The sequence below is a fragment of the Vidua chalybeata genome, chromosome 18 (assembly GCF_026979565.1).
Source record: "Vidua chalybeata isolate OUT-0048 chromosome 18, bVidCha1 merged haplotype, whole genome shotgun sequence".
NCBI classification, from domain to species: domain Eukaryota; kingdom Metazoa; phylum Chordata; class Aves; order Passeriformes; family Viduidae; genus Vidua; species Vidua chalybeata.
In genome coordinates this window covers 2,482,291-2,500,134 of record NC_071547.1, presented here as the reverse complement: position 1 = coordinate 2,500,134, position 17,844 = coordinate 2,482,291, and the positions used below count along the sequence as shown (strand labels likewise).

Genomic DNA, 17,844 nt, shown 5'->3' with positions numbered 1-17,844 from the left:
GCGGGCCGGGGGCGGCCCCGCGCATGCCCGCGGCCCCCGCGCCTCCCGGTGCCCGGGGCCGTCCCCGCCCGCGGGGGTCGCGGTGGAAGCCGTGCTCCGCGGGGCTTCGCTTGCGGTGGGCAGAGGAGCATCGCCGAGCGCGGGTGCGCTTCATCAGCGGCAGGGCTCTCGGTAGAGACCTCGCCTGCGGCCTCGTCCGGGGAGGAGAGCGAGTTTGAGGGGGCAGAGCTCGAACCCGCCCGCGCTCGGGGTTCGGCTCCCACGCAGACGATGGAGCGGGTTCGCAGCAGGGGCAGCGTGGGTGCGGGGTACCCGGCAGCGAGCGCGGTGTCCGGAGCCGTCATGTCCGGACCGGGATGGACGGGGGGTGATGTTCCCCTGCTCCCCAGGAGGACGGAGGGTGACGATGTCTGCATCGTGGAAGGGGTGAAGAAGCCGTTTGCAGCACGGCAAGGGGCTCGCACGCAGCAGCGTTAGGGGTTTTATGCTCTTCTCTACAAGAGCACAGTCTTTACCGAGCACATGTTCAGAGGATCAGTGGAGATTTTACACACACAAGCAGCTTGCTGGCAGGGATCCACTTACAGAGGAATTTTAATGAAACTGAAATGCATTTTTCTCGTCAGGTTTTTCAGTATTTTTGCTTTCAGGTGTGACTGTGAAAGTTTGGATGTTCTTATTTCCATAGCGTTTAGGAAGAGATGCTCCAGATGAGTCTCTAAGATAAGTTAAATGTGCCTGGAAATAATTGTAGGACCCAGTCCTGCCATTTGCTCTATGCAGAGTAGGAAGAATGCATTTTATTTTGGACAAGATATGATGAGTAATACCAAACACTGGAACTAGTCAGGAGAAATAGCAGTGGGGCTGCAAAAGCCAAGCCTGGAATGACTTGACACGTGCTGCATGTTGTGAATACAGCATTAATTATCTGCTTTTGGCAGAGGCAAAACGCTAGCACAGGTGATTGGGAGGGATGAACGATGAGAAATGTAACACTGCAACACTGTGACAGCCAGAACAGCTTTTTCATGCAATTCTGTCACGACCTCGTTCTGCCACAAGGTCCAAAATATTGATCTTCCTCATGCCCTGTCAGGGCAGCCAGGAGGGGAACAATCAGTCCCCAAATACCTGAGCCTGGCAACCAGTTGCCTAAGTTAGAACAATAACCCCGTGGAAATATATATCTATATATTGTTCATTAAACTTATTCCCAAAGTTGAACATCACAGGATATTGCACAAGGTTCCAGGGAGAGCAGGAGGATGAATAATGGTGTAGTCATCCTTTCCTGGCAAAGGTGCTTACAAACACAAGGAGGAGAAGCAGCCTGAGCAGAATGTTTGGAGAACACTCTGCAGCACCTCAGGGGAGCAGCTATGCTGTGAAATCGTCGTTTTGCCCATGTTAGAGATGAGAAGAAGAGTTTTTGCCACAAGAATTTGCTACTACACGAGTTCCCGTTGTTCTGTTCAAGTGCGGGTAGAGGAAAAATAAGCAGTGTAGGGAACACGTGGGGAAAGACTAAAACTACAGCTGAGAAAGGTGAAAAACCAGCACAGTTTGTGGCATGGGGAGCAGTAGGTTCGATGTTGGCCTGACCCAAACTCTTGGAAAACGACTTGGCAGGAAAAGTCTCTTATCCAGCCCCGTACATGACCTGCAGCTCCTCAGGCTCAGCTTGTCTTGCGGAATTTTGTCCACACTTGTCCACACGCTGTGCCTGCAGTGACACAGCAGCTCTGCTGGCTCACACCTGGAGCTGGAGGGAGAGAGCAGAATGCACTGATGTAAATCTGGCATTTGTCCACATAAACGTGTCTGGGTGTCACCAGGAGTACAACAACCGGCGCTTATTGGCGAAAGCAACGCACAAATATTTCACTGGAAAGCCAGATTGTGTTAGTCTTTAGCTCTTCCCCACATCATTAAAACAGCTAGTCATGAAACAGGCTGCCTTGAGCTCAAGCATGAACTTCAGTATTTCTGTTTGGGAGGTTTAATTGGAAATTAGTGCTTAAGCATGGTCATGCAAGGAATGGGTTTTTAAACAGTTACTCTCAGGTGAAGCAGATACTGGACGTGCCATGACTGTGTTTCCTTAAGCGTGAATAGCCCACAAGCTGGGCTTCCCTATTAACATCTTAAATGTTGGCTACTCCCCAAACATCTCCCTCGCTGCAGCAAGTTCTGATTTCCCAGCTTTAGGAGCAGCCTCGGCCACGGTGACAGCGGCTGTGACAGCGGCTGTGACAGCCGCCTCGCCTCCTCCCGCCTGCGCTCGATCCCTCAGGAGCCGCCGGGATCCCTCAGGAGCCGCCGCCCCCCCCGTCCCCTCAGCCGCCGTTTCCCGCCTCCCGCGCTCGCCCCGCCCCGTTGCCAGGCAACACTCCCTCATCCCCGCTTCCCGCGCCTCGCTCCTATTGGCTCTCGCCGCCACCGCCCCGCCTCTTCTCCCCGCCCATTGGCTGCTGCCGCGCGTGGGTCCCGCCTCCCGCGCCGCGCGGGCGCTGCCTCAGCGCCCCGGCGGTCCCGCTGCCCTTTGTCTCCCGGCGGCCGCCGTAGCGCAGCCCGTACGTGGCAGCGGGGCGGCGGCGGCCAATGAGCGGCGGCCCCGTGCGCCGGAAGGGGCGCGGCGCGGGCCGGAAGCGCCGCTCGGTGCCGCCGCCGGTCGCTCCGCCATGTCGCCGGTGCGGGCGGTGCTGGCGCTGGTGGCCGCGCTGGCGGCCCCGGCCGCCGCCTACTTCGTCAGCATCGACGCGCACGCCGAAGAGTGCTTCCTGGAGCGCGTGCCGTCCGGCACCAAGATGGGGCTCATCTTCGAGGTGGCCGAGGGCGGCTTCCTGGACATCGACGTGGAGGTGCGGCGGCGGCGGCGGCGGCGGCGCGGGCCGACCTTGGGGAGCGGGGCCGCCCCGGGGCCGGGCCGCGCGCGTTGCGGCCCCGCTGCGTGCGGGGCCCCTCGGGAGCGGGGCCGGAGCCGCCCGCCGGGGCTCGGGGCGCTCCGGAGCGGGGCCGGAGCCGCCCGCCGGGGCTCGGGGCGCGCCCGCCGCGCCGCGGGGGCTCCGTGCGGCGGGAGCGCTCTCGGCGCGGCGTGGGCGGGCCCGGCTGCTCGTGCGGGGAGTCAGCCCCGGCACCGCCGCGCGAGGCTCGGGCTGTCCCCCCCCCTTCCCTTGGGGTTTCCGGCTCGGTGCGGCCTCGTCACCGGGAATTGAGCGGCGGGAGGAACGCCCGGGGCTGCTCTCTGGAGGCGGCTGCTGCCCCTCGAGGAGCAGCGTGCTTCCCCTTGGATCCGAAGGTGTTGTCTTTAATCCGGGTGGGAAGTTCTGAGCCAATACTGATCTTCAGAGAGGGATGAAATCGGGAGATGCTGAGCACGAATTGCTTTCATCGCGCCTCAGAGCAGAGAGGTTTTCGTTTGGGATGTCACAGAGGCGGGAGTTGTCGCTCAGTCCTGTAGCAGTTGGAAATGACACACGGCTGTGACACGGGACAGGGGCTGGCAGCTGTGAGATCCCCTTCGCCAGTGGGAGCTCGGCAGCACTTTGGCCTGGGATGGGAATTGAGGGTCCCAGTGAGCCCGAGAGCTCAGAACTCGGGTGTTCAGTCCATTTGAAATGGTAACTGCAGCAATGCCCGACTGTGTGTCTAAAGCCGATTGGAGAATGTCTTTTTTTCCTTTTTGTTTTCCTTCAGAGATAAGGTTTTCCCTGTGGTTGTTAATTTGCCAAAGAGCCAGGGTTTGTGGTTTGCTTGTTCTTGGCTGCTTATCTCGACCACAGGAGGCCAGGGAGAGAGGCTTTTGCATGATTTTCTTTACCAAGAAGTTTGTGGGGTTTTAAAAAGAGATTTCTGTGCGGGGAGCTGCACCAGTGAGTTGTGAGAGGGAAAGATGGAAGTGTGCCAAAGCAGCCAGCTTAGAGATGGTGCTGGTGCCTGTGAGTGCCTGACTGGCAGTGCTGTGCTGGTGCATTTGAAACCTCTGTGTTTGGAATAAAAAACGTGTGATCCTCTCTTTTCCCCACGCAGATTACAGGCCCCGATAATAAAGGGATTTATAAAGGCGATCGAGAGTCCAGTGGAAAATACACCTTTGCTGCCCACATGGATGGAACTTACAAGTTTTGCTTTAGCAACAGGATGTCCACCATGACTCCCAAGATAGTGATGTTCACTATCGATATCGGGGAAGCTCCCAAGGGGCAAGACATGGAGACAGAAGGTGAGGAAGAGTCCTGGAAGGAGCTCGGGAGCGTTTCCCTACTTGCATGACTTGGGAACTTGAGGAGGGCTCGCAGGATTCCCCTTCCTCCAGGTGGAATTAGCTGTTCTCCTGCACAGCTAAAGTGGATGTTTTTAGACCTGGTTACACAATTTGAGGCAAAATCACCAGAGAATCCCTCGTCCATCTGCAGACACTAATGCTTCCATCCTTTAGCCCTTCATCAGTGCCATCCTCTGATTCCTAGTAGGCTCAGCAGTGTGGAGCCTTAGTTGGTAAATGTGCTAATATAAAACTTCTCCCATAGCTGTGTAAATGACTGTTTTATCTGCAGCCTTTTGTCCTGTACCTGTGTTCATCTCTTACACTTTCCTCTAGGTGGTGGAGATACCTGGGATGGTATGTGGACTGCTTTTTGAAAGCTCCTTAGCATCTTGTCTCTGGCACATGTGTTCATTCACTAACAGCTAACTTGGCTTTTTCTCTGTAACATTGGTTTGGAGCATGAGAATGTCTGTTTAATAAACTACCCAAAAGGTCTGATTCTGAGCAATGCTGAGCACCTGCAGGCTCCCTTTGGCAGGTTTATGCCCTGAGCAGCTCCTGGGATCAGGTCCTTGCACTGGCCATGGCAGTTTGTCTTCAGGTGGTTATTTATGGCTGACAGAAGATTTAATCAGTTTAGGTGAAATTGAGCTAAAACACTGAACATCCAAGAATGCTGGATGTTTCTGGCAGCGTTTGTTTTCTATTGCTAAAGGGGATGTTGAGTAACAAAAGCTTTTGGAAGCAACAAGCTGCTTGTAGGTTATGAATTATTACTGATGTATCGGGGAAAAACTCAAAATTGTCATTTGCTGTAAAAAAAATAATGAATGTATTGTGTAGCAAGTTATAAAGTTTATTTAGAATAGCTGACTGTAGCTAGAAAGGTAACCAATTCTTATTTTTTATTTTAGCAAGTAAATAACTTGGGCATTGAGTGCTTGATGTCACTTAAAAAGTAGCACATTCGTAACTTTGGATTTTCTTTTAAGACTCACTTAAGTCTTTTATTGAGTCTGCATATATCTGTTGTAAAGAGTATTAGTGCAATAAGACAATTTTCTGAAGTGAATTTTTGGAGTGTTTTTAGGCTATTCCTGCAACTGTAGTTTCTTCTCTTACTCATAAACTGCACTTACTGCAATGACCAGTTGGCCATGAAAATAAGGGACTTGAGGTATTAGGAAAGTGAGTGTGGTTTGCACAACCATTCAGATTTTAACTGTAACTTGTATGAGTGTTATTCTCTGGTCCTCTCCTTTGACTGTTCCCCACGAGGTGTGTGTTTTGAATAGCTCTGTTTTCAGACTGTGATCTGAAACACTTAATTTACAAATAAAACAGTAGTAAGGTAGCATCCAAGTCAACTATGTCCCTTGAAAGGAAAATACGTTGGGTTTTGTGACTTTTAAAGAGAGCTGATTGCCCAGGGCGTGTCTGTGGAATGGTACCTCCACCTGATGCTAGAAAACTTTGCAAATGACTTGCCTAATTTATAAATTTGTGATGGACAGTTCTTTGAGCGTGGATGTATTAAAAAGATCCTGTGATTGACAGCCAAACCACTAAATCTGAGATCTCTGAGCCTTCCATTTGCTGAACTGTCTCAAGCTGGTTTTGTGCTACTGGTTTGGTGTTTAACTCCTCTCCTGCTTTCACAACACCACGAGGAAAGGCTGTGCCAGGCCCCCTGGGCATTGTGCCCCCTGAATGCTGGATTTCAGCTGAGCTTGAAGATCACAGGGTGTGATTTTTTTTTGCTAAAGAAAGTGATCTCATAATTTGCCAGCATCATGATCTTGAGCTAAATTCTCAGTCATTCTATTTTTGCAAGCTTAACAACTAGGAAAAGCTGTCATGTTAAGATAGTTTGCTTGGAATATATTGGATGATATTGGCAAAATAGATATTAGTGTGTGGTATTGGTCTCGTGCATTCTTCCATTCTGTTCTCCTGGAAAAGTATGTGCACACTGGAAATGTGGGGTCTGTACTGAGCCTGAGTTGTCTCCTCCTGTTTGGATGTGGAGAAATGTTTTCCCACTTGTTAAACACCACAGAGACACATTAGGGAAAGCGGTGCTACGGAAACTGAGCTTGGCTGTAAGGATAGGAAGTGTTCAGCTGTACTGTCAGACCTTCTGCAGCAGGAAATTACCTTTAACTGCTCATCAATTCACTGCAATCGTTTTTTCCAGTCATTAACAGACTTTGTGATGCTTCTGAAATTATTCTGCAGCTCATCAGAACAAGCTAGAAGAGATGATTAACGAGTTAGCAGTGGCCATGACAGCTGTGAAGCACGAGCAGGAGTACATGGAAGTCCGTGAAAGAATACACAGAGCAAGTACGTGCCTGACTCAGTCAATGCCTGCTCCCCTCTCCAGTGGGCTTGCAAATGGTCATTTAAAACATGAGTGTTGCCTGATTTTTAAAGGTGTTAAGTTCTCTTTTATAGTTCTTTTGAAAGTTTTAAAAGTTCTCATAAAACTTCTTTAGCCTTCTGATAATGCTTACATATTTGAGAGTCAGAGTTCCCACACAATTTCATGTGTAAATAGAATAGTTTACATATTTCTCTGTAGGAAGAGAGAAATGATTGATTGATCTTTGGACCAGTGTGGATGGAGAGGTGGTAATTCCATCCTCCAACCCACGGTCACCTTTGGAATTCTAGAAACACCAGGTGTTTGAATAAAACTGGCTCTTTTTCTCTTTTGAACTTAACAAGCTTCTATGCACTCATTTTGTGTCCAATAGCGACACATGAGTCCATGAAAGCTTTTCCAAGTGACTTCAAAAATAATAATTTAAATCCTGCAGGGCCTGCCCATGGAGTAAAGAATGTAGATTTTGCTTGCAGTCATCTTTAAATTGGCTTCACCTCGTGTAATGAGGTTGTCACAAAATAGGATTTGCTTAAGTGATGTAAATTGTGTAGTTGTTCGAATGATGTATTCATGCAGATACCAGTGATGATGATATTTAATCCATCTTCAAGGACATGGTAAACCATGGGATGGTTTTAAACTGAAAGGCAGGAGGTTTAGATCAGATACAGGGGAAAAATTCCTCCCTGGGAGTGTGGTACAGCCCTGGCACAGCGTGCCCAGAGAAGCTGTGGCTGCCCCATCCCTGGAGGTGCCCAAGGAAGGTGTCCCTGCCCATGGCAGGGGGTGAGACTGGATGAGTTTTTAGGTCCCCTCCAACCCAAACCATTCCATTATTTGGTTCCCAGACTTTGGTTGAACTGTTATTTCACCATTGAACTGGATGTGGTTTAATAATTGAGCCAAAGTCTCTTTTTAAAATGTTTTGTTGAAATAGAGCAGAACTACTGTTGCTTGCATGGATGAGAATGAAGGGCAAGTATTTTTCAAGTGAAAACACAGCATTATATGAAAGCACTGTCTCCTCAATGATTTAAAGCTCTGAATATCTCCAGTTTTGTGACATTTGTTGCTAATGGTCTGATTTAAGAAAAATCTCAATGTTTAGAACCAAAGATGCTGACCCTTCAGAGATCAGAAGTTCCTGCTTGACTCCGAAAAAGCACGAGGCTTTGTTTGGCAGCTCAGAGCCCAGGAGGGTGGGCAGAATAGAGAAGGATGCTGCAGTGTATGTCCAAAGTGGGTTTAAAAACAAATTGTTCAGAAAAATCCCCCTCAGATCTCATCTCTGAGGCTGCAGGGCCCTTCTGGGACACCTGTGATGACCTGACACAAACCCAGTGCTTCATGTGCAATGCTCAGTTTCGTGGTGGAATGTTTGCAGTTTAAATGCTTTGTTACTTACTACTTTTTTCTTTTTTTTTTTTTTCCCCAACAGTTAATGACAACACAAACAGCAGAGTGGTTCTTTGGTCATTCTTTGAAGCCCTTGTACTAGTTGCCATGACACTGGGACAAATCTACTACCTGAAGAGGTTTTTTGAAGTCCGAAGGGTGGTGTAAGATCCTTCTGTGGTCTCAGATTTCAGTTCACTCTCTACCAAACATCCTGGTCACAAAAAAAAAAAAAAAAAAGTCATTTAGTTTCTGAACCCTCTTTACTGAACTGTAAAACTTATTTGCTTATATTCCTTCCTAGTTAAGAAAAAAAAAAAAGAGAATTGTTTTTATATATCTTCTGTAGCAAAAGCTGTGCTGAAATCTTGTCACTTTATTGGCATCATTTTGTTCCACTGAGATCTGCCCAGTCTGTGTGCTAAGCAAGGTCCAGGCAAGCTGCAAACTCTGTAACTCACTCTAGTAACAAGCTGTTCTGTCTTTCCTAACTTGTTTCCACAAGCACTTGCAGTTCTGTCCAGGGAAACGGTACAAGGCCCTAAGGTGACTGTTTGCATCCTTAACCCTGCAGTAGGTGTTATGAAATTGAAATAATCCCTTCTCCACTCACAGAAACTGCCAAGGAAAGGTTAAAATTCACACCTAGTTGCTATTTAAAAGACAGTCATCAGCAACTGTCTTACCAACTTCTTCCCAAAGTTCTTTTTAATTAAATAGTTGATATGAAAATGCTTTTTTTTTTTTCCTCCGCTCATCACCAAATGTTCCTTACACGGTTTTTAGTCTCTCAGAGGTTTTATTTGGAAGCCAATTGTGTGCAGTGTCTTGGCAAACACTGGTGAACCCTTTGGCTTTTGCAGGTCCAAAGCTCAGACTGTTTGCCCAGTGCCCAGGGCAGAAGTGTTCAGGAAATCTGGATTCCTGAGGCCAAAGGGTTCTGGATGCTGGGGGTTCAATCCACGCTATGCAGCCCTTGTATTTAAGTGCAGTGGCAAACTCTGCCATGATCTGATCAGAATTAGCATAATGCTAAATACTGGTGTGTTTTCTTTTTTCAGGCACATGTAGATTTGTTTTTGTATAAAGTTACTTTCCTCAGTTACCTGATGATTGGTTTAAAAATTTAAGAAGCGTCTGATGTGGGTGCTGAGCCAGGATTATGTTGTGACTGATGTATATTAGTTGTAATCATTTTTGGGGGTGGGGTGGGGTCTTTTCCAGGGGGGATCCTCTACAAGTAACACACAACAGTTTTGTACAATTAATTTAAAATTTGTTACAGGTTTTCATGTTCCAGGTAAAGTTTTTTCAACCTCGGGCAAACACTTGCAGCAGTTCTTCAGAGAGGTGACTGTTACACCTTATTGCAACTGTTGTGTGCCAATATTTTTGTGTAAAACACTGAAAATTGAATTCTAAGATGTACATTTAAAAATTGCTCGTGAATCTAAATATGACCCAGGTTCGATAAATAAACAAATTCTTTAAAAAAAAATAAAAAGCAGCTTTGTGTTCTTTTTTTTTTTTTCCTTTGGTACCTTAAGAAGTACAGATTAAAACAAAGGGGTTTTTATAAATTATTTGTTTAGTAATGGCCATAAACTGACCCACAAGAAGTTCGATATCAACGTGAGGAAGAACTTCCCAGGCAGAGCCCTGGAACTGCCCAGGGGAGCTGTGGATTCTCCCTCTGCAGACATCCCAACCCCACCTGGCTCTGTTCCTGTGTCCCCTGCTCCAGCTGACCCTGCCTTGGCAGGGGGCTCGGACTGGATGACTGCAGAGTTTTCTCACAATCCTAACGATTCTGTGATTCCCTGCTTTCTTAGAATATCGGGAATTCATCCAGAGTCCACCCTGCTTTGGGGGCAGCTAGAATAAATATCGGGTAGCTCTGAGCCTACATCTTAGGTTTGGGGTAGTGGGGCGGCACAGCGCTGCTGTAAGACCTGCAGAACTACTCACTGCGATAGGCGGCTCGCCATAAAAATGGGAATTTTTTTTGTTAAATCCGAAGTTTTATTTTTTCACCACGGAGGTGAGGCCCGGCGGGGGCTGCGGAACTGATGTGCGGCGGAACGGGAGGTGCCGCGGTGTGTGTTTCCGCAGAGCGCCGCCGCGGCGGGGCGGTGACACCGGCGGGCCAAGATGGAGGCGGTGACTGAGGGCGGCTGGAGCTCGCTGCCGGTGCCGCTGAGCCCGGGCGTGCTGCGGGCGCTGCGGGAGCTCCGCTTCCACCAAATGACCCCGGTGCAGGTGCGGGGCCCCGCGGCACGCCCGGGGAAGGGGAGGCCGGGCTGAGGAAGGAGGGCGCGGGCGGTGGCAGGAGCGCCTGGGCCGCTCCGGGGCCGGCGGCGGTCGCAGCAGTCACCGGGACCTGCAGCAGCGAGAAGCCGCATCCGTGACTTTCCCATCGGGTGATGTTCACAGCGAGCTCGGATGTCTCGGAGGAGTTTTCACCTCTGTGAGATTTACCAGCTGCTCACGTGCTGCTTCTCTTTTTTCAGTCTGCGACCATCCCGCTCTTCATGAGTAACAAAGATGTGGCTGCGGAAGCGGTGAGTGCTTTTCCTTCGTGCAGCTCGTTGTTTTCCACGCTTCTCTCTGGAGCTGAGGGAGGGCTGACGCTCTTTCCACTCTCCCAGGTCACAGGCAGTGGGAAAACCTTGGCGTTTGTGATTCCCATACTGGAAATTCTTCTCAGACGGGAAGAAAAGCTAAAGAAAATGCAGGTGAGATTAAAACATAAAGTACTGAGGATATTTTTATGATGTGCCAATAAGATTTGAGAACTTCAAGAAAATATCCATAAGGAAAATTGCCTACACACAGAGTGACTGTGTGCTCAGCTCTTCAGTGTAACAGCAACAATAAACTGCTTAAAACTTGGAAATAAATTGCACTTAGATACAGCTTCTTCTCTGGCATGAACAGAACAGGGTTCTGAGCTGTTAGAAAAATGTCCCAAAATATGGAATACACTGCAAGTGTTGAATGCTTTTTAGCATCCATTGACCTTGAATACATTTTAGTGTGCAGGGACCTTCAGTGTCATTTGCTGTTAAATGTCATTATTAGATGCTGTTCTTTCAGCAGAGATATTTTACACATTGATGCAAAGTCTTTCATCGACATTTTTGGATGTTTTTTAATACTTTTTACTGTATTTCTGTGGAAATGTTTTGCCTGAAACCAGGCTCAAAATCACGGCTCATATTAATTTAGCTTGAGAGGGAGGATTCTGCCCAAATCTTTCTTTTTTTTTTTTTCCTCCCCACAAATTCCTGTTTTCTGCGTGCAGGTTGGAGCTATCATTATCACACCCACGAGGGAATTGGCCATTCAGATTGATGAGGTGCTGTCACATTTCACAAAACACTTCCCCATGTTCAGGTGGGTGAACTTCAGCATTTCCACGGCCACACTTCCTTCTGTCACTCTTGAACCAGCAAAACCTAAAGCTGGCCCAAATCCTTCTGTTTTATTGTTTTAGTCAGATTCTTTTAATTGGTGGAAGGAACCCCATGGAAGATGTTGAGAAGTTCAAGGAGCATGGGTGAGTTGTTTGGCAGCGTCTCAGAGCTGTGGTTTCCTCCTTGTCAGGGTTTTCAGCCCAGGGCTGTGGTCCTGCTGGTGCTGGAATGGGATGGTGCTGCCAGAATCTTTTGGGGTGAGCTGGGAAATTGTGGGGTCTGTTCCTGGAGTGAGGTACAGCGTGAGGAGAGGCTCTTATGTGACATCAGCACCATTTATCTGCTGCTTGGGTGAAGAACAAGAGCTGAAAAGTGCCTTCAGAGAATATTTCACTTTTCCCTGCTCATGAATTTCCTGGAATTGTTTGGTGCTGATACTGAGGATGGAGTTTTGAAGGAGTCCTGTTTGACCCTGGCTTTTTGTGGAGCTACCAAATATTTCCTGCAGCTGATAGCTGCTTTCCATACTTGCTGTTTATATTCCAGACTTCTGTTGCCACAGGGGATGTGCTTCCCCCCCATGCCATGGCACCTGAAATATGGCTGCAGTTGAAAGTGACAGAATGAGATTGTTTTACTGAAGAAAGCAGGGCTGTGCTGTGGTAACAATATCAGGAGTTCTCCCAGATTCCTCACCCTGTAGTGAGGGAGTTGCTGTGTGTGTGTGTGCACCAACAGTGGGAACATCATTGTGGCCACCCCGGGCCGCCTGGAGGATCTGTTCAGGAGGAGAGCAGACGGGCTGGACCTTGCCAGCTGTGTGAAGGCTCTGGATGTGCTGGTGTTGGATGAAGCAGACAGACTTCTAGATATGGGCTTTGAAGCAAGGTATTGAAATAATGAATCCTGGTGGCTCTTCTGCAGTTGTGAATGAGTTGGTGTGTGATGGATGTGAATGAGCGTGGCCTGCAATGGCCTCCAAAGTTAATCCGTTCCGTTTTTTGAAATTTCTGAATTTGTTCTTTCATCTTTGCTCTGTAACTACACAAAGCAGTTCCTAGGGGGGAAGAAAATCAGGAAATGTGGAGCCTCAATGAATATGGAATTACTTTTATTGAGATCTATGTTAGCCTATCTCTGTTAATGCTTGGTTAAATATCATTATTTGCGCTCCAGAATGGCTTAAAACACTTTAACCAATAAACTTTGATCTCTGTTTTCTCTTTCTCTCAGAGTTAAGATAATTATTTCAATAGAAGTTTGACATGTGACAACAAAGCCTAAACTCCTTTCCAGTGATGAAACCTCTTCCTGAGGGAAGCCTTGGGCCAGTTACACTTTCCATGTGCTTACTTGCAGCCTGAATGCCATTCTGGACTTTTTGCCCAAGCAGAGGAGGACAGGTCTGTTCTCAGCTACCCAGACCCAGGAGGTGGAGAACCTGGTGAGGGCAGGGCTGCGGAACCCCGTCCGCATCTCGGTCAAGGAGAAGGGAGTGGCAGCCAGCAACACCCAGAAAACCCCAACACGCCTGGAGAACTACTACATGGTGTGAGCCTGGGCTCTGACTGAGCTCCCTGTCCCCTCTCCTTTCCTCCTGGTTCCATCAATAAGATTTTAAGTCTTGGTCACTTAGGAGCACGTCAACAGGAAAGCCAAAGTCCATTTTCTTACGTTTTTCTTTTGTATTTTTTAGGTCTGCAGAGCAGATGAAAAGTTTAACCAGTTGGTGCATTTTCTTCGGCAGCACAAACAGGAAAAACATCTGGTCTTTTTCAGGTAATTCTGTTTGTGTTTCATGGTGAGAACAGTTTGGTGTTTCATTACCTAAATCCAGAACCGTGCCCTTTGTTGCAAAGGACACAACTATTTTCAAAGTGATTAATTTTGAGAGCTGTTTTTTAGAAAATGTTACCTAAAAAGAGATTAATCATTGCTTCATGTCAGGATCGTGTTATTAAGCAAAACATAAATTTTATGCATTTTTAAAGTAAGACATTATAGGTGATTATATGTTAATTATAAAAATTATATGCATGTTTTAAATAAAAATAGTGTGTATTTTTGAAAGAGCTTGGGAAAGTCAAGCTTGACTGTCTAAACCTGGTTAAAAATGCAGCAAAACCTTTTGCTTTATGCCTGTCTTTATCACAACAGCACGTGTGCCTGTGTGGAATACTATGGGAAGGCTCTGGAATCCTTAATTAAGCAGGTGAAAATAATGAGCATCCACGGGAAAATGAAGCACAAGCGTAACAAGATTTTCACGGAGTTTCGGAAGCTCCCGGGGTAAGAACGTGGGAATGGGCTAAACCAGCCAGAAGGCAAAATAGTGAGGGGGAGCTGGTTGTGTCTGGCTGTTCTTCTGCTGCTTGGTGTGGAAGGATGGCTCAGGTGAAGGATGCTCCAGGCTGGTTCTGAGTCACAAATTGTGCTGAGGTACACAAAGTGTGACCACAAACAAAGGGAAAATGTGACTGGAGCATCTGCACCCTGCTTCAGATAATCCATGTGGCAGCACAGGAGGTGAGCACTCTGCACTGTCACTTGCTACAATCACACATTAGCCCTGATGTTTAAACAATCTGGTAGCAAAAAGAAGCTTTTCCTGATTAGCAGCCAGAGTGGAAACCCAGGCTATTACTTTATTAGTGTATGAACAAGAACATGGCAACACAGTGCTGTAACCTACCCACAGGGAAGTGTTCTTTGGCAGCTTTGCAGGATGCTGTTAAGAAACTCTTGACTCATCAACTGTCATTTTTGTTATGGCATGGGACTTGAGTTTTAGCTTTTTGTATTATGAGAAAAATAATTGCCAGCAGATTGTAAGAACAGCTGTTGAAAAGAACAGCATGGCAGTTCTGCTAAAATTGTCACTCAAGTCTTAAGTCTTCTATTTAAACATTTATTATAGTACATTCAGCTGTGGTGGATGCAGTGCGGGTTTAAAATTTGAATTTTTAATGGGGAATTGATTTGTGTTAGAAATGCAATATAAATCAAAATAATTTTCATTATGTTATTTGGAATTTTAGTTGGTGAAAGCTGCAATTACCTTATATTTTGTCTCTTAAAAAAACCCAAATGTTTTAAAATGTTTTGTTCCTCACTCTCCAGTGAAGGTGCAGAACACACAGCTATCAGGAGGCTGACTCTTCTCAAATGTTAATGAAAATACACTTTTTCTTGTTCCTAGGGGCATTTTGGTGTGCACAGATGTGATGGCCCGTGGCATTGACATTCCAGAAGTGCACTGGGTGTTGCAGTACGACCCACCCAGCAGTGCCAGGTACAGCTTCAAATCCTGAGATCCTTTTTCTTTCTGTGTGGTCTTGTTACTGTGCTGCTCAGGTCTCAGGAACAAAAAACTGCATAACACACATTTAGTCACTTCCTGGAGGTTAATCTGAGAGAGCACACAAAATCATGCAGGAGCAAGGGAGGCTGGAACAGTGCAGGTTTTGTTGTCACTGAAATGACTTTGTGGTGTGTAGGTGTCAGTCAGGGGAGGGATTGTCACATCTGTGTGCACAGGTGACTCTGGGGTAAGGCTTTGTGTGAGAATATCAGAGAAAGAGTGAGAGGTGACACTGGAGTGAAGGAGAACAGAGATGAGAGCAGGGACTGAGCTCTTCAAGGAATTGAAAACTCACAGAAAAGGAGCTTTTCCATGGATTTTACCTTTTGCTGTCATAATTCTTCCTACAACTTGCTTGAACTTCACTCCCAAAATAGACACCCCTTGCTTTAGCCTAACAATTGAGTGGGATTGCCACACGTCTCTCGTGTTACACTTTGCTAATTACTGTTGGTTTAGTTTAGTGTTTTCCATCCCACAAGATTTGCCCTTTTGCTGCCCAGTGCTTCCAAACCCAGCTGAGCTCTCCTGCTGGGTTCTTTCAGTGCCTTCGTGCATCGCTGTGGCCGCACGGCGCGGATCGGCAACGTGGGCAGTGCTCTGGTGTTTTTGCTTCCCATGGAAGAATCCTACATTAACTTTCTCTCCATCAACCAAAAGGTGAGTAGGCTTTTATTCTAGCCCAAAGCAGAAAAAAAGAGCAAGGGCACAGACTTACTGATAGGAGCTTTGAAATCAGAATTTGTAGAACTTGGGGTCATACACGGTAATATTTTAGCAGAGGTGCAGAATTAAAAGACAAGAGCTCCTGATTGACCACCAAATACAGCTGGAACATGAAATACAGCTCCAGTGTTACCCACTGGGTTTGTAAGAGGAACGTGTGATGCAGTAAGGAAAGGCCTTTTGTTCCTAAGGGTGTAAATTGAGCATTTGCAGGAGGGCAGTGCTGGCTCACAGTCCTGCCCCAGGCCTGCCACCAGCAGCTCACACCCTGCAGCCTCTCTGCTCTTTACTTACAACTCCTACAATCTCCCATGCCTGCTCCTGCCTATATGGGATTAATTGTGTGAATTCTCTGGAGACCTCCTAGTCAAGACCAGAGCTTGATGAAGCAGGAGATGAAGATGTTGCCTCTGTGGAGCTGCAGTGTTGAGAACTCTGCTGGGCCAGGAGCTGCTGTTTGGGGCTGATGGTCAGCTTGTGTGTTGGAGTGACCAAAGGGAAAGGGGCTCAAAGCTGACAGAGGATTAACTGTGCAAGAAGGGTGTGTTTGAGGTTTCACAGTGCATTCCACATCACTTGGTTGAACTTTTCCTTTGGTCTTGTTTCTTTTCTGGTTCCCAGTGTCCCATGCAGGAAATGAAACCGCAGACAAATGTGTTGGATCTTCTTCCCAAGCTGAAGTCCATGGCCCTGGCTGACAGGGCAGTGTTTGAGAAAGGGATGAAAGCCTTTGTGTCTTATGTCCAGGCTTATGCCAAACACGAATGTAATCTGATCTTCCGGATCAAAGGTAATTCCCAGCAGGCCTGGTGCCTCTCACTGGTTTTCTCAGATAACAAAAGTATAGTGGTGTTGTGCAAAAGCTTCAGCTTCTGATTTTTGATTTCACATTCACTTCCTACACCATCAGATTTTGACAAAATTCCTATTTTTTTCAAGCAACTTGTTTCAAGAGAAAACACTCAATTATACAGCTTGATCAAACTGATGAAAGCACAAATAAAAGTGACTTAGTATTGCTGCTAGTATTAAGGTATAGAGTGTAAACAATACATTAAAATAATGTTGACTTTTTTTTTTCCCTTTCTCAGTTAAAAAAACTTTTTATCCAGCAGGAAACTGACTTTTTAATCTTTATTTCAACAGATCTGGATTTTGCCAGTCTTGCCAGAGGTTTTGCATTGTTAAAAATGCCAAAGATGCCTGAACTAAGAGGAAAATGTTTTCCAGACTTTACTCCAGTCACTGTCAATACAGATTCCATTTCATTTAAGGATAAAAACAGAGAAAAGCAGAGACAAAAGAAATTAGAAGAACAAAGAAGAGAAAGAGAGGAAAATCAAGGGAAAAAGAAATTTGTAAAGAACAAAGCATGGTCAAAGCAGAAAGCCAAGAGGGAGAAGAAAAAGAAAGTAACAGCTAAAAGGAAGCGTGAAGAGGTAACTGTGTCCATTCCCTTAAACTGCCAGTGAGTGCTGTGGTCTTGCCAATGGCAGAGAGCCCTGGGATTTCAGTGTGGTGGAACTGATGGCTGTGAAATAACCCTTTAGGACTTGGACTAGCAAAGCTTAAAAAATGATAGAGGTTTTTAAAGCCAAACACTAAAACAACTTCTCAGCACTGGTGCTGGTCAGTAACGGGATTTTTATTTCTCAAGAGGTGCAGAAGTGTGGCCTGAAGATGCTTTTGTCAATTTTTAGTAAGTGTAGCTGAGAGTTAGAGTTGCTTGGGTAGGAATTGAATATTAATTCCTGCTTGGATATTTCTGGCAAACTCTGACTTGCAATCTTCTCTTGTGTTCAGCTGTATACAATGAAAACCTTTTGGTGTTGTGTTTAATTTGTTGTTTTCAACTTCCAACAGGGCTCTGATATTGAAGATGAGGACATGGAAGAGTTGCTGAATGACACAAGACTCTTAAAAAGATTAAAAAAGGGAAAAATTAGTGAAGAAGAGTTTGAGAAGAAACTAACAGGCAACCACAGGCTCAAAGCAGAAACTGTTGAGGACACAGAATCTGAAGGCTGACAGTTACTCTAACCACATTTTTTACATTAAAACACTGCTTATTTCAATAAAACTGGATTTCTATGAAAAATAGAGAACAAAATACCTCTGTAAAAAGAGAACAAAGCTGATCTAATTTCTTCACAGAGAGACCTGGCATCCCTAAAGACACAGAGCCTGCAGTTGTTGAGAACAAAGCTAAAAGCACTTTGGTGTGGTAGGAGCTGCAGGTTTCCATCAGCAGCCTCGTGCATGTTTTAATTTTGTTTTTTTCAAGTAT

At 46.5% G+C, this 17,844-nt stretch overlaps 2 protein-coding genes across 3 annotated transcripts; both read left to right on the top strand.

The window, feature by feature from the left end:
- Positions 1 to 2,647: 2,647 nt before the first annotated feature.
- TMED2 (transmembrane p24 trafficking protein 2) lies at positions 2,648 to 8,786 on the top strand. Of its 2 annotated transcripts, XM_053959670.1 has the most exons (5): positions 2,648 to 2,864; positions 4,033 to 4,225; positions 4,604 to 4,624; positions 6,509 to 6,616; positions 8,098 to 8,786. In XM_053959670.1, the coding sequence occupies exons 1-5, from the start codon at positions 2,685 to 2,687 to the stop codon at positions 8,220 to 8,222; spliced, it is 627 nt and encodes a 208-aa protein (XP_053815645.1). In that variant the 5' UTR covers positions 2,648 to 2,684; the 3' UTR covers positions 8,223 to 8,786. The 2 variants fall into 2 exon arrangements, with proteins under 2 accessions (XP_053815645.1, XP_053815647.1); XM_053959672.1 differs by lacking the exon at positions 4,604 to 4,624.
- Positions 8,787 to 10,199: 1,413 nt separating this feature from the next.
- On the top strand, positions 10,200 to 17,823 carry DDX55 (DEAD-box helicase 55). The gene is made up of 14 exons (XM_053959834.1): positions 10,200 to 10,313; positions 10,565 to 10,615; positions 10,703 to 10,789; positions 11,359 to 11,450; positions 11,551 to 11,613; positions 12,209 to 12,358; positions 12,830 to 13,019; positions 13,167 to 13,249; positions 13,628 to 13,759; positions 14,670 to 14,762; positions 15,377 to 15,491; positions 16,179 to 16,347; positions 16,704 to 16,996; positions 17,421 to 17,823. The coding sequence occupies exons 1-14, from the start codon at positions 10,206 to 10,208 to the stop codon at positions 17,583 to 17,585; spliced, it is 1,791 nt and encodes a 596-aa protein (XP_053815809.1). The 5' UTR covers positions 10,200 to 10,205; the 3' UTR covers positions 17,586 to 17,823.
- Positions 17,824 to 17,844: the final 21 nt, after the last annotated feature.